The 15,102-nt window shown below is 44.2% G+C and overlaps 1 protein-coding gene across 2 annotated transcripts; it reads left to right on the top strand.

Annotated features, from left to right (window-relative positions):
• The first annotated feature begins 10 nt into the window (after window positions 1-10).
• On the top strand, window positions 11-14,764 carry LOC119653801. 2 transcript variants are annotated; one of them, XM_038058817.1, is made up of 9 exons: window positions 11-161; window positions 10,177-10,587; window positions 10,649-10,953; window positions 11,030-11,316; window positions 11,428-11,789; window positions 11,854-12,066; window positions 12,121-12,404; window positions 12,465-12,691; window positions 12,773-14,764. In XM_038058817.1, exons 2-9 carry the CDS (start codon window positions 10,217-10,219, stop codon window positions 14,057-14,059), a joined length of 3,336 nt encoding a protein of 1,111 aa, XP_037914745.1. In that variant the 5' UTR covers window positions 11-161; window positions 10,177-10,216; the 3' UTR covers window positions 14,060-14,764. The 2 variants fall into 2 exon arrangements, with proteins under 2 accessions (XP_037914745.1, XP_037914746.1); XM_038058818.1 differs by lacking the exon at window positions 11-161 and adding an exon at window positions 424-559.
• The last annotated feature ends 338 nt before the right edge of the window (window positions 14,765-15,102 follow it).

Here is a 15,102-nt window from a genome sequence, read left to right as displayed (position 1 = left end):
CATCATGACCGTGTCCGTACGACACCATTCGCGTAGCCACTTCTTGCCGTTCGTAAAATGGCGATTAAGCTCGTTCCATTCTAATTCCGTGTGTGATTTAAAGGCTTTTTTGTGGCCGCAGCGGGTCAACTCTGCATGCAAATATGTCGCGCTGAATTCAGGTGAGTGATCAAAGTGTCTGCAATTGCAGTTAACCTAAATTGTGCATAACCTCAAATCACGGACGGAAAAGTTTATAATTCGTCGGTGGAAAATCTCCCGAGACGATGAGCGAAAATGGCGCTTTGCGATGTCGAGACGGAATTTTTCCCCCTGGACGGGCGGCGAGACGGTGATGTAACAGCGATTCGGCGGCGTAACTGTCACGACGTCTGGGCGGTCCGCGGATGGTTTGTCGTTTGATGGTTTAGCGGATTTGTTTTGGTTTTCCTGGGACAGTCTTAACCTCATTCGTGCATAACCTCACAAGAAAGTTTGTTTTCCATTTGTCTGGAAATTTGATTTGGGAGAAATTTCATCGAAGCCGTTGGTCGCCATTTTTTTTGTAGGTCATGGGATGGTGAGTGGTGTATGTGCATTTCACGTGGAGTTGTGTGCAAGAGTGTGTGTGTGGTTAGCAGGAGGGGAAGGTGAGTGTCAAGCTGACGGGAAATGCCATGTAAGAATGACAGTTTTGAAAGGAGATCCTGACAGTGTTTTGGCGCCAAATTTGTGTTATGACTGGGGGTGGAATCTCTGTCCGTTGGTTTTATTTTTGGTATAGCCGCATTTCTGGTTATCGTTTCGATGAGTGAGGGTGGAATATGTTTGGCCATTTTCTATGAATTATTTATCGAAAAAATTGGTTAAATGATCACCGCAGCGGGAAAGTATGTCTCCCAATCTATAATGCCCGGTACGCTTTCAGTGATTTCCATTGTGGTTTAAAGTGTCGATAATAGGACGAATCTCCCTTAGTAGGTGTTCATTCTGGATATGAAGGAGGAAGCAATACAAAACTTATTTGAATGCTTGAACACAAAAAGTGCAATAGTGAAATCGCAACCGGGTGCGTTCGAGGCAAGGATTTGCCTGTGGTTTTGTCGTAGGTCAGTTAGGATGGTTTTAGTTTGACTAGGACTCTCTTCTGTTCGACATTCATCATCAACGTCGCAACAGCCGCTATCCTGTCTAGGCCTGTCTTAATAAGGAACTGCAGGCATCCCGATTCTGCGCCGAGGTCAGAGCAATTCTTGGATGTTGTCCATAACTCCAATTTCAGTTTTTTAAAGAAAGGGAACCGCACCTTCATGGTTCGCTGTGGTAACATCTTCTCTCATAAATCTGTCCCGGAGATTACACTTTTCAATGCTTCCAATACCACGCTGGACAATTCAGTCTCAGTTACCAATAGATTATCTCTATTTCTATCAAAAATGTCAATTTTATCCCCAGAACTATTATTGGCCTTAGGCACCTACAATCCCTAATTGAAACGCTCCCCCCTCAACCGTCTTATGACAGTTTTGTCAACTCCTTTCAGAACTGTATTCGGAAGGCATCCTTCATTGTTAAAGTAAACAGAGCCTCTCCAAAAGCTTGGCAGCAACCTCATCTCAAGCCCTTATTCCTAGCATAAAACAGCAGGTCTCAAAGCTTTTAGAGTATGCTCCAACTGGGTCATCCATTTTCGACTCAAGGAGGCTCAACGAAAATGGTCGGAAGCTGTCGTTGCGGAAAAGAAGAAGCTCTGAGAAGCCACTTTCCTTGACTTCGTCTCGAACCCCAGTATCAAAGACTTCTGGTCGAAGGTCCACTACTTTATGTCTGCGCATGATGACAACAAGGGGACAGCCAGAAAAACAAATCATATCTTGAAATGCTACACAAACAATATCAAAATCCTCAATTCCCTTTTGAGCTCCATACCTTTCACTCCTTTGCTCAACAACCCCACTCTTCTGATGAACTCAATTCAGTACTTTGGAAGGATAAGGGCTGTTGGGCTCCGGGGGTGGACCAGATCACCTATCAATATGTGGCTTGGCCCAGCCCTGGGGTTAAATCGACTTTTCTTGGCTGTCTTAACCATGTCTTAACATTCTCCTCTCTAAACTTTCTTCGCTAGAGTTCCCTCCCTCAGTCATCTCCTGGCTTTCCTCCTATCTCTCATACCGTTCATGCAAAGTTTCTTTTCATGGTCACTCATCTCGTTCCTTCTCTCCTTCCTCTGGTGTTCCCCAAGGCTCTATACTTGGCCCGCTACTCTTCCTGTTTTTTATCAATGACCTCGCCTCCATCCTCACCTGTCCGTATTTGCTTTACGCAGACGACCTTAAATTGTTTGCCTCTGTTTCCACTCCATTGGACTGTGCTCTCTTACAATCCAACCTTAATAATTTAGCCCGTTGGTCAACAAGCTAACACTGAATGTCAACAAATGCCACTGGATGCGCTATTCCCTGAAACCCTCCCCATCATCCTTTTCCTATTCTCTCAGTGGTCAACCCCTTTCACTACTGACCTCCTTCAAAGACCTGGGTGTAATATTCGACAATAAACTTCGTTTCAATTCCCACTTCGTTGACATCATCAATTGAGCTTCCAAAATGTCTGGTTTTATCCTACGTTCCTCGTCCGACTTTACCTCAATCCAGCCCTCCTTAACACTCTTCAATTCCCTTGTCAAAAACATTCTTGAATACTGCTCTGTAGTCTGGTCCCCCTACCGCATCCGTGACGGCCGCGCTCTTGAAGCTGTACAACGCAAATTCACCCGAACCCTCTTTTACAAAAAGAACCTTCCACGGGTTGATTATCCGTCACGACTCCGCACCCTCAATCTCCCCTCCCTACAGCAACGCTGTATTTTCCTTGATATGTGTACTCTTTTCAAACTCTGCAATGGTCTGATGGACTGCTCCGCCAACTCGGATATTACTCTCCGTATCGCCTCGTCTCATGACACACGTAATGCGGACATTTTTGATGTGCCCTTCGCCGAGCTCGAGATTTACTTTCACTCTCCAATCCCGAGGTTTTGCCGGTCGTACAATGCCCTACAGCTTGGTTCATTTGACTCTATGTCCCTCTCTAGCTTTAAGCGCAAAATATGTCATTTACTTGCTCCTCCCTCTGAGGACAATATGTAATAAGAAATTTGCTTTCTGTGTATTGTCCTCATTAAATAAATAAATAAATAAATAAATTTCTTGTATAGTCTTAAACCCCCGAAGGACTAGCTGTTATCAAAGTAATCCCCATCTCTAAGAAGAGTAGAGACCTAAACATCTTAGACAGCTTCAGACCAATCTCCTTCATCTCCGTTTTTGCCAAAATTGTTAATTTCATTCTAAAGGCCAGGCTGCTGGCTTTCCTTGGGGACCGTAAGCTGCTTCCAACTCACTGATATGCTGACCTGAGGGGCTTATTCACTGCCTCTTGCATCAATGACTGTCTGCTTAATATTTCAGTGGCCAAGGACTTCAAGAACACCTACGAAAAGATTGATCTCTCCATCCTGGCAAATATCCTTAATTACTTTCTAGTTCCGACTGACCTGACTGTCTGGATCATTAATTTTCTCTCAGAAGGATAGTATTTGGTGATGAAGCCACTGAGGTTTTCAATGGTATTGTCTAAGGCTGTGCTCTCAGCCTAGTGCTTTTACTCACTCTCTTCTCTCCAAAACAAATAGCAAACAACATTCTCCTTGAACGTGTTCCCTCCACTAAGTTCCTGGTCAGAACCATCAGCATTAAAAATTGAAAAAATCAAAAATGACGGACGGTTTCGTCCAGGGCAGAGGCAACTCACCAATTTTTAATGCTTGGGGTGCTACGCTCCAAACTAGGGATCCATGGAATAAAAAACGTGGGAGTAAGTTGCTCCTCATTTAGTCCGGTCCACCATCATGTGGATCCTAAACAACAACCTAACCATCAGCAGTTCCCTCGCCTTCAAGGATCACACTGATGATATTTCCTGCAAGGTAAAAAGGCCGCCGGCACTCTCAGATTCATTCTGAGCCGCACTAGAGGTCTTCCACCAAGGCAGAGGTGGATCTATAGAAATGCCATTAGACATATCATTTATTACGCTGCTGTCTCCACTCTACTTGCCCCCAAATACATCGATTCTTAGCTAAAAACTTTAGCTGCTACTGAGCTCAAAACCTGTTTGGTTCTCACCAACTAATGCCGTCTGCTTGATCTGAACGAAGGCAGTTTGTACGTCTCGGGTTGTTCTTCCCATGATGTCAACATCGTCAGCATAGGCCAGTAGTTGGGTGGACTTAAAGAGGATCGCATTTACCTCAGTATCACGGATCACCTTCCCCAGGGCCAGGTTGAAGAAGACGGATGATAGGGCATCCCTTTGTCTTAGACCGCTGTTGATGTCGAATGCTCTCGAGAGTGATCCTGCTGCTTTTATCTGACCTCGCACATTGGTCAGGGTCAGCCTACTCATTCTTATCAATTTCATCGGGGTACCGAATTCTCTCATGACCGAGTACAGTGTTACCCTGGCTATGCTAGCTTAGACGGCTTTAAAGCAGATGAAAAGATGGTGCAACTGATGTCCATATTCCAGCAGTTTTTTCATCGCTTGTCGCAGAAAGAAAATCTGATCTGGGTGCAATCTCGAGGCTTTTAAATCTCTATCCAGCGTATCAAGCCACCGTTGTTTCGGCCTGCCTTTTTGTCGTTCACCATCGACTTCGATGATCAGACCAAACAGCGACTGATTTCTTTCCTTCCCGGTTGGAATTCTTATAAATTTGCCAATTGGCCAGCGTTTTATCGTCGAAAAATTTGTGGTAGAGGCGCTTCTTTTCATTCTAAAGCCAAATATCTCGGTTAATGTACCGCTCACCCGGCTTGGTGATCCCGAGGGTTTTCTTCTTTCTTCTCACCAAATCGCCACCATTTAATGCGTCGCGGGCCAGTGTGTTCCTCACGCTGTTTTATCGGTGATCTAATTTGCAGGACGGCAGCCAATGGCCGATATTAAGGTGCAATGGTCTTATAGGGAACGACAGTGGTAAAATGTCGGCGTCTTATGAGAATATAGTCGATTTGCGTTTTACTGTTCCCACTAAAAAAAGGTAGGAAGATGAGACAATCGTTTGATGAACCATGTATTCATAATTACAAGGTCATGTGGGTCTGCCAAATCGGTTATACCTTCACCACCCTCATTGCGCGCTCCGAACCCTTTCCCCCAATGGCACCTGTCTGCCTTTTCACTCACATGACCATTAAGGTCGCCGGCAATGATAATATAGTCGTCAGCAGGCACATGACAAGTCTTTTCATCGAGAAGTTGCCAGAAGGCATCTTTCTCGGCATTAGGTCGACCTGTCTGTTGTGCATACGCGGTGGAGAAGTGAATAGTGCAATTAGCTGATATAATGGTGAGTTTCATCAGCCGATCATCAAATCGTTCGATTTCTTTAATGGCATCATGGAAACCCTCTGAGATGGCAATGCCAACACCGTATTGAGTATGTGGGCTACCAAAATAGATAAGTTTATAACCATTTTTACCGCGTTTGCGTTCAATGTCGCTGCTTTTGGCACCAGACCATCGGGTTTCTTGCAGAGCGCAGATATCAATGCGCCTTTTCCGAAGGGCTCTTGCGAGTTCCTTGGTCTTTCCAGTTAGGGTACCAATACTTAGCATGCAGTATTTGTTTGCTCGTTTTGTTCGGATTAACTTGGTTACGTCCTGATGCCGTCCATGCATCAACAACTCTCTTGCTCATTTCTCGACAGGACCGGGGCCCGTCCTGCCGCCTCGACTGTGGTGGACGCCCTAGCATTTTTTCGAGGCATATGACTCAATCCGATCATCATGTTTGTAACGACATTGTATGCATTTTCTTGGTCGGCCTGTCGCGGGACCTTTTACCAAGAGAGATCAGGTAGGATTTATCATAGTGGAATAACTCCAACTGTACTCTATTTATCTCTTTCCCTGATCTCAGCATTTTATTTTTGTTTTACTGAGGATAGTACAGAGTACGTTGCCTCAAACCCTCCTCTTTTACCTGGGCTTGGGACCAGCATACTATGTTAATTGCGTGGCGGAGTTAGGGGAGATCAACTCCATAATACATTAACTACATCCTCGCTCCTCCCCGAAAAGTGCACAATGAGATTCCGTGCCCATTCGCTGCTGTAGTTGCTCTAGTCTTCCCATTAGTTAGTCCTTCCCAATTAGTAGTGTCAAAGAGATTGTATACAGGAGAAGAAAATCATATTCACGTAATCATTGGAATTTCATCAAATGTTATACGGTTGAGATCATGGTGAAATATTCGCTGAATTTTTTAAGCTTCATCGTCGTGAATGAGGAGTATTCCGTCAACGCAACGGCAAAAAAAAAACATCATTTCCCTATGCTCCCCGCTCTGCTTGCATGACCTACGACATCGCTCCATCTCATACCGTGTGCTTCCCAAGATCTTGCGCCAATCACCGCCTGTTCGATCTGGATGGATGTAGACCGCATATCTCGGGTCGTTCTTCCCATAGTGTTAATATCGTCAGCGTAGCCCAGTAGTTGGGTGAACCTAAAGAGGATGGCGCCTCTCGCATTTACCCTAGCATCAGGGATCACTTTTTTCCAGGGCCAGGCTAATAGGGCATCTCCTTGTTTTAGATCGCTGTTGATGTTGAATGATCTCTGGCCTCGCACATTGGTCATGGTCAGCCTAGTCAGTCTTATTAATTTTGTCGGGATTGTTCTGCCTAGCACCTGTAGTAAGTCGTCAACGGTCGGGAGAGTGAAGCGTGTCTGTAGTCACCTGTGAGCTCGTCGAAGAACGAAATAATGCCACGGAACCAATAAGTTCACAAGAGCGTTTGAAAATCGCGGTGGCGTACGTATGTATCTACTAGCGGACAAGAAAATCAGCTAGTTCGGCTGCTGAGTCGTCTGTCTTATAGGATACCATGGTACTTGATGCCCAGGCAAGTGAATTAGTGTAAATGACATCAGAGACGCCATGGATTGGCAGCAGGGTTATGTAGCCCTTTGATATAAGGCCAGAGAGAGAGAGAGATGTCGATCAATCGTTGACTTCGAAGATCGACGAGTAGGTTAATAGAAACAGGTAATCCATATCTAAGGTGGTCATGTCGACGTCGGCTACCATAAAAGTCCTGTCGAAGCTCGACATAACCTACATTGAGTTACACATTGTTAGGTGCGTACATCGCAATCGATGAGGAGTTACTTGCTGCGAGCGTAAGAGTTTGTCGTAATCGTTTCCTCTTTTGTGCCATTTTTGGGGGGAGTGCGATAACGGAGTCTGAATCGACTAAAAACTGGGTGTCTGACCGAATTTTATGATTATTGAAACTTACCTTGGTTCCAGAAAAGTGGGAGATGCACCGGCTAGACAGCCGTAAACTAGAACTGGGGTATTGTCGCTAAGGAAGTCTTGTTGACGTCGCTTTCATCGGACATGTTGACGGCTTTCTAATTTTATTTTGTTAAAGTGGAGATTGCAGATTTTTTTGTTAGATAGTTTCTGAGAACCGATCCTTGAAGTAATTGACCCTTTTCGAACCGTCGTAATCGTCTCCTTTGCAACCCGTGCCAAAACTAACATCTGCTACGAAATGTACTGATTAAGACCTTTCATTTGACACCTCTATGGCTGTATTCAGAGAAAAACAAGTTGTGCGCAAGAACTTTATCCAATGTCATAGAGTGGAGAACCGTGATAAAGTATTCCCATTGCTTATTAAGCTGCTCATCGTCGTGAATGAAGGGCCAAAAAGGGACTTAATTTCCCTAAGCATCTCCTCCTCCTTCCATCGGCAGACAGCTAGATCTTATACCCCCGAAGACATACGAAAATCTCGATGATCTAAGGAGCATAGTAACAGCCGCGGTGACAACAGTCACGCGTGGAATTTTTCGTAGGCGTAGCAATCTCCGTATTTTCACATAATATTTTTTAGTACTTTATCTCCCCGTCAATGGGAACTTCTCGCTGGTCCCCGGGGACTCGGCCTTTAAAAGAGGCATTGTTTTCACAAATCACCTGCGCCCGCTGGCGCGGAATTTCACTGGGTCGCAACTTACGCCACTTGTACACAAAAGCGTATTCAGAATCTCTACTTAAAAGTAATGTAAGTGATGCCTCTTATCGGCATTTTTTAATTAAACCAATTAAGCGGTACCTCAGCCAGCAAGTCCGGTTCATAAGACCTTGATTGAGACTGTACGGTTATACCTTGTTCAGTTCAGATCACAAGGCGATTCAGCTCCTACAGATTGTTTCTCATGACTTTAGGATCGAACCCTTGCCCAGGAAAACGCACAAGCCCGGAGTGTATTTAAAATTTTTAATCCCCCGGCGAAACAACTCTACAACCCCGTATGCGACTAAGGGAGAACTTCTCTTTTCGACTCTCAAAATCATTCGATCTAGGTGTGCTAGCTGTACTCTTCTCAAAGTTCGATTGCCCACCGTGCGTTCCGTTCAACCACGGGTCTAATTTGTCAATGAGCCGCGCAGTTCATCTGCCCCTTGGCTCATTTTGCCAAGAAAGTTGCCACTCGATAAGAGTGCGTTGACGTTCTTCATGGGCAACTACCTTCCTTAAGTTTTCGCCCTTACGGCGGTAGATAGCTTTGCGCTCCTTGGCAAGGAGGGCAATGGAGATTGCCGCGATCATCATCACAATCGGTTCGGTTCAACAGTGCATCCGGCAACAAGTGTCGCAACGTCGTCTGCATAACCTACCAGTCGCGACTCTTCGGGCATATCGAATCTCAGCAGACAATCGTAGAAAGCGTTCCAGAGGTCCGGCCTTAGGTTGGATCCCTGTGCTACTCCCGACGTGATTTCCATCCTCCTTTGGCCCTCTAGCATCTCATAGAGCAGGGAGCGGTCATTCACATAATCTCTCAATATCCGCAAGAGATAGCTTGCCACGTGAAATGAGTTTTCTAGTGTGCCTAGCATATCTGTCCATCTTACGGAATTGAAGGCTTTTCTGACATCAAGTGTTATGAGGAGCACTATCCGTCGGGATCGGCGGTTGTGTGCCTCGGCTCGATCAACCGCGTATTCGACCTCTATAACAGCATCCACTGTAGACCTCGCTGTTTTGAACCCGAAGTGCCTTGCGGGTAAGTCCCCGGCAGCGCGGCTTGTTTCAGCGAGTCTACTTCTGACGAACTTCTCGAGCACTTCTCCGGCCGTGTCAAGCATACACAGCGGTCGGTATGCAGACTGGAGCTCCGGGTCCCCCTTACCCTTACTGATCAACGCGAGTCTAGTCACTTTTCAGCGACAATGAAAAATGCCCTCCTTCAAGTAAGTGTTGAACACTTCAAGCAGCAATTTTGGCCGTTGGACGAACATCAGTTTGTAAACTTTCGCCGGGATGCCATCAGGGCTTGGCGCCTTCTTGTTTTTCATAGTGAGAATCGCTTCTTCGAAGTACATTGTGAAAAGCTTATGTACTGGATAAGTGTATCGCATATCACAACGTTATCTTACTTTTCTATATCGCCTGAGCAGAATTGCTTAATTGTAATGCATTTAATTGCACGCTAGCATGTACATAGCAATAGGGTGCGAATTATAAGAAAAAGAAGTCAATGATTATATTTGTTTTTCATGTTTATATTATATATTATTAAATTGTGTGGAAATCGTAAATGGGATGATGAAAATCGTAAAAAAAAACTTTGTAATGGGAAAAGAAGAAGGCTGTAAACAACTAAATGAATTCCTTCCTCAGTCCCACTCAAGACAAGAAAGAAACAATGATGAATCACATGTATAAGCTTCTTTCGATTCGGTATTCTTGCTTGCTTTTGCCCTTTGATAAAGCCTTTTCGCCCGGAAGCAGGACAACTTCAATTATTTCTCGACTTTATGGTTCCACTAGTAGTTTAGTTTTCTCTTAGGGAACAAAGACCATCTTGGGGTGATAGCGCCGCCCACCCCATTATCCGTCACTCTATCGCTGTTCCTCTCAAGCCGTTATCGGGCCATCAGAAATTTGGCTTTATAAGCATCGGAAAACCCCATCTTACGGCATCGCTCGCCCCATGTTTGCTTTAATCACTAGCCTTCAGCATTGAAGATAAGATTGCCTGGGCTTTCACATAAATTTTCCAAGAGTTACCTTCACATGTTTGCAACGAAACCATTTCCTCTTTCAGATAACCCACAAAACCAAATAATTATTTTCAATGTAATAAAATGAACGTTAAAGGATTTCGCATTGAATGGGTAGAAGAAGTACCCACAACTACAGACATTGTTGGCGAAGAAGTGATCATCATGGACGAAGGAAACCAGGACGAAGTTGAAGGAGCCGAAGAGTATCTTGTCGGCGAAGAAATCATATCATCTGTGGATATGAATGCAATCCCAAACAGTTTAGACCAAGTCGCTGCTGAGAACTTAATTTACATGGCACAAGATGGACAGGTTCAGGCAATGGGGGATCTCATCGAGGAGCAGGTTCAGGAGACGGACAATGCCAATTATAACGAAGTACAATATTTTGAATGCCAAGTGACTGAAGAGGTGATAACAGACGACTGGGTTCAGCCACAGGGGGAAGAGAGGTAATTTGCAATTTGATCTATTCCAAAATTCAGATGCAATAACAAAGGTAACTCCAATCAGGGTTGAAATTCCGGTGGACCAATTGTGTGGGTCCGGTGACAATCAAATCGTTTCTGAAATAGAAGTTCCTCTGCCAACGGATCAAGATGAATATACGGCGCTGCGACCGTATCCTTGTGACTTTTGCAGTCGTCGATTTCGGAAGAAAGTCAGCTTAATGAATCACATGATTGCCCATCAAAATGATAGGCCACACGTTTGTAATTTGTGCGGTGCACGTTATATACGTCGTAGCGATTTACACAATCATTTTAAGGTCCATGCACATGTGCCTGAACAGAATTTTGATGATATTGATGAAAGCTGTAAGTTTTATTTTGGGGCCGGTTGTTTGTGGACGAGTTTCTTGATGGATTTTTCTCTCTTTTTGTTTTTCTTTAGTTTTGAATGAACATATAGAACCCAGATCTTCGACAAGGGGGCATGAATACTACGAGGAAGAACAAGAAGTTCCAGAAAAGACGGCAGGGAAAAATCGAGGTAGTCGGGGAAGCAAAAGAAAAATTAAGGATGAAGAGAATTATATGCAACAGGAACAAACTATTGATGAGTCTCAGATGCAGGAACAAGTTGAAAGGTATCCAGTCACTGATCCGCGCAAACCTTTCGTTTGTCAACAGTGTGGGATCGGTTTTGCCCGGCAGAAAGCTTTGTCGTCGCATTCAAGGGTAAGTGATTCGAGAGTTATAATGGGGGTCGGGATACTCACGCTTCACATAGAGATAGACGCGAGGTTAGAGCTCAGATTTTTATGTTGAAAAATTGATGTTAATTCACAGATACACGGCGGCGATTCCCCGTACGAGTGCACGTCCTGCAATGAAATGTTTTGGGACATAAATATGCTAAACGATCATCAACGGACACATCACTTTGAGGCAAGCAACTCTGAATACGAACCAGAAAATGACGAGGAGAGCGATTCAGAAAACGACTCGAAATACGGTGAATTCTATTGTAACATTTGCGGGATGTCGTTCCATAGAAAGGATTTGCTCAAACGCCATTCAAAGACGCACGTAAAAAAGGAAACGTATGAAGCGGAATCGAGACATTGCTGCAACGTATGCGGCGAAACGTTCCAAGAAGCATTAGATTTACTGGCGCATGCGGAAGTGCATGCACGTTTTCAACCATTCAAGTGAGTTTTCAATGAAATTTTCCAATGTATTGAGGGGTTGAGGGTTGAATTTTTATTGACCTAGATGTACTCTCTGTGGTGAGACATTCCTGGAAGAAGCTACCATAAAGAAGCATTTAACCAACGTTCATTCGGCCGAAATGAACTCTAACTCATGTAAGCTGTGCGGGAAACAATGTCGCGACGGACGGTCGCTTATGAAGCACGCCTGGGATCACTCGTTGAAGAAGAACCACTCGTGCTCTATATGCGGTAAAACTTTTCATAATAAGGCCAGGTAAATGTTGTTTTTGTGGTGCCATGGGCTTGTAATCAAGACGTTCATTGTTAGACTCAAACGGCATATGGTGTCGCATCGTAACAAATCCGTGAAATGTGATGTCTGCAACGAGGAATTCCCAGATGGTCGAAGTCTTATGAATCATCGGCATTCGCACAACAACACATCCGGTCGACAGTTCCCGTGCAACGAGTGCGGTAAGACTTTTGGATCGAGAAGCTCGCAACAAATTCACATCCGCATTCATACGGGAGAGCGACCGTACGGATGTCGATATTGTTACAAGGCGTTTGCAGACGGTGGAACGCTAAGGAAGCATGAAAGGATCCATACTGGTAATTTGGAGGGAAATGGCTCTAAGTTTCTTCAATTGATTGATTGGCTTCTTTTTACAGGCGAGAAGCCCTATGCCTGCTCGGTATGTCCACGAGCTTTTAACCAAAGAGTTGTCCTTCGCGAGCATATCCGTTCGCATCACTCAGCACCTGATACAAAACGAGGTACTGCCTTAATGCCATATTATTGCACAGTTTGTGCTGAAATGTTTGCGGCTCCTACGGAATTGGTGCAGCATTTGATACAGCACAGTGATTTGAACACGGCCATGCAAAGACAACCAGTTGTAAGTACAAACTCGAAAAGGGGGGGCTGCCTATTGATGGAACCCTTGTTCACCTGAACCCATTTATCTTTTCTTCCCCAGACTGGACCCAGAAAATACAAACGTAGACGAAATCTGAAGCCACATGAACTGGAACGATTGCGTGCCGAAAGAGCGCAGAACAGCGAAGCCGAATACTCCGATCTAGACATGGGCAACGTTGACGACTTTCTGGAGATGAACAGAAGCAAACGCTCTCCAATCGATATGATGGCGACATCATCCACGTACGGTAGTAATTTCAGCGGCCAACAATCGAGTCGAAGCCGAAAATATTCAGCTGGATCTGATAAAGTGGCCAGTTGGCAACAAAAGCTCTTGGCCCCGTCAAATAGCGATTCTTACTCTGAACTCAATAATCTGGAAAATGATATTAAAACGATTGAACCTCTAGTTGTAAACAATTCCTTTACCCCAACACCTGCACCAGCACCTGCAACTACCTCAAAACCTAAAGGCGGCACGAAACGTCGTGCTGCCAAGCAAGAAGTGGAGAAACCGTCTCGACCGAAAATGATCCACACTCAAAAGACTCGAGTGGCCGTTGAAGACGGAAAGCGGAAAACACGCACTATGATCACTAGAACCGAGCCTACGGAGATTGATGAACAGGATTTCCAGCAATTGGATCGGTCCAGATATCGCGATAACAGCACCAGCGATTATGATATGAACATCTCCTCGGACACAGCATTACCAAGACATTCTAGTCAACCCGAAATCAAGCAAGAAGAAGTAGCGCGTAGTGATCTGTTCGATGCTCAACTACTACTCGAGGCCGCCTCAATGCGAAAGGAACTCGATAAATACAATCCCGACATCGTTAACGATTTAGAAGAGATTCTAGGCTCTCCGATCAAACAAAAGACATCACCCTCACCACAAAGGTCCTATGTAACACGCGAAATCAATTTGGATACATCCCCAGATCTTATGGAAATTTCAAACTCTGGTGATGATTTGCGTCGGTCGGCGCGTATCAAACGATCCGCGAAGAATAAAAAGTATCTCGACTTCGAAACAACACCGAAAGCTCATTCGTCGGTACATCGGGGATCATCCACGCCCTCGTCATCAACTTCCTCAAAACCGAGGTCTTCGAGAGAAGAGAAGGTTGTGGTGAAGAAGGAGAAGTCAGAGACGGACATCAGTGACGCGATGAAGAACGAACTTATGGTTAAAACCGAGGGAATGTCCGATAGTGGACAGCCAAGTGAGCAACAAGACAAACAAGCGGAGCCCCAACAACAATACTTTCAGTGTGAAATGTGCTTCGCTTCGTTCCCAGACCGGGCTCAGCTGCTTGTTCATGTTCATATTCACATTTAAATCAAAATTATCTACAATGACTGGAGCTAACGCGCAGAAGAGAGGGTAAGAGGAAATAAAGACACAAGATTCAGTTTATTCGACCACCGCCACAACAGTTCTTACATCAGCAAGTCTACCCCTTTTCCTCCACATAATATGTATAAGCTTTTCAGAATAAGACATGCTTTTGCTTCTCGAGGAAATTGACCAATTCGCTCAGCCTCCATTGCAATTGCGTTAATCCACAAGAAATTAGAGCTTCTCATCGAAGTACAGCTTACAATGTAGCGCTCCTGAGGGTTTTAATATGTTCAGTACGGTTCATGTCACTTACTCCCCATTTCCCAGGACAATAGTTGATTATTAAACTTTGTACCGAGTTTTTTGTTTTTCTAGAAAGACCAAGGAGTCAACGAGTTGACGTAGAAAATTGTTGCCTGACCATCCAATGATTGTATATAGAGACCAGTTACTGTATTAATGTTTTTTATAACAAAAGATAAAGTTTGAACGTTGGAGGTGTATGTTATATACGCGAAAACCTATTATACACTAAATGACAATGTGCTTATTTGTGAAGTTAGTAGAACGCCACTGTTATTTTTAAGGAAATGTTTAAAAATAGTGTGAATAAAAATTATATGAATAGAAGAAAAAAAAAATCACAATAACAGGACAACAGAGAGCGGAGAAATAGAAGTATTTCAAAATGAAAAAAATAAATGTGTTTTTATTCGAATTTATATTTAGGAAGATTTCAGCTCATATTTCTTTGAAATGTCCTTTGGTTTCAAATCTCTGGACCCAGGGAGAAAGGGGCGGTTTTTAATCAGAGATGTATCAGGCGAAAGAACGAAGTCGACTGTCTCTTTTCGTAAATTGTTAAAATTGTCTGCTGCTTCCTGTTTTCCACAAAACTTGCTAAATATTGCAGCGCTAGGCGAATTTTGCATAGTCCTCCCCTTTTGCAATTGCGTCTACTTGAGCTGGTTCGTATCCTCGTGAGTATGATTCCATCATTATCCTTTCTTCTTTGAATGATATGACTTTCATGCTGTCTT

This window comes from Hermetia illucens, chromosome 4, assembly GCF_905115235.1.
Source record: "Hermetia illucens chromosome 4, iHerIll2.2.curated.20191125, whole genome shotgun sequence".
In the NCBI taxonomy this organism is placed as follows: Eukaryota; Metazoa; Arthropoda; class Insecta; order Diptera; family Stratiomyidae; genus Hermetia; species Hermetia illucens.
This window is presented reverse-complemented; position numbering and strand designations above follow the sequence as displayed.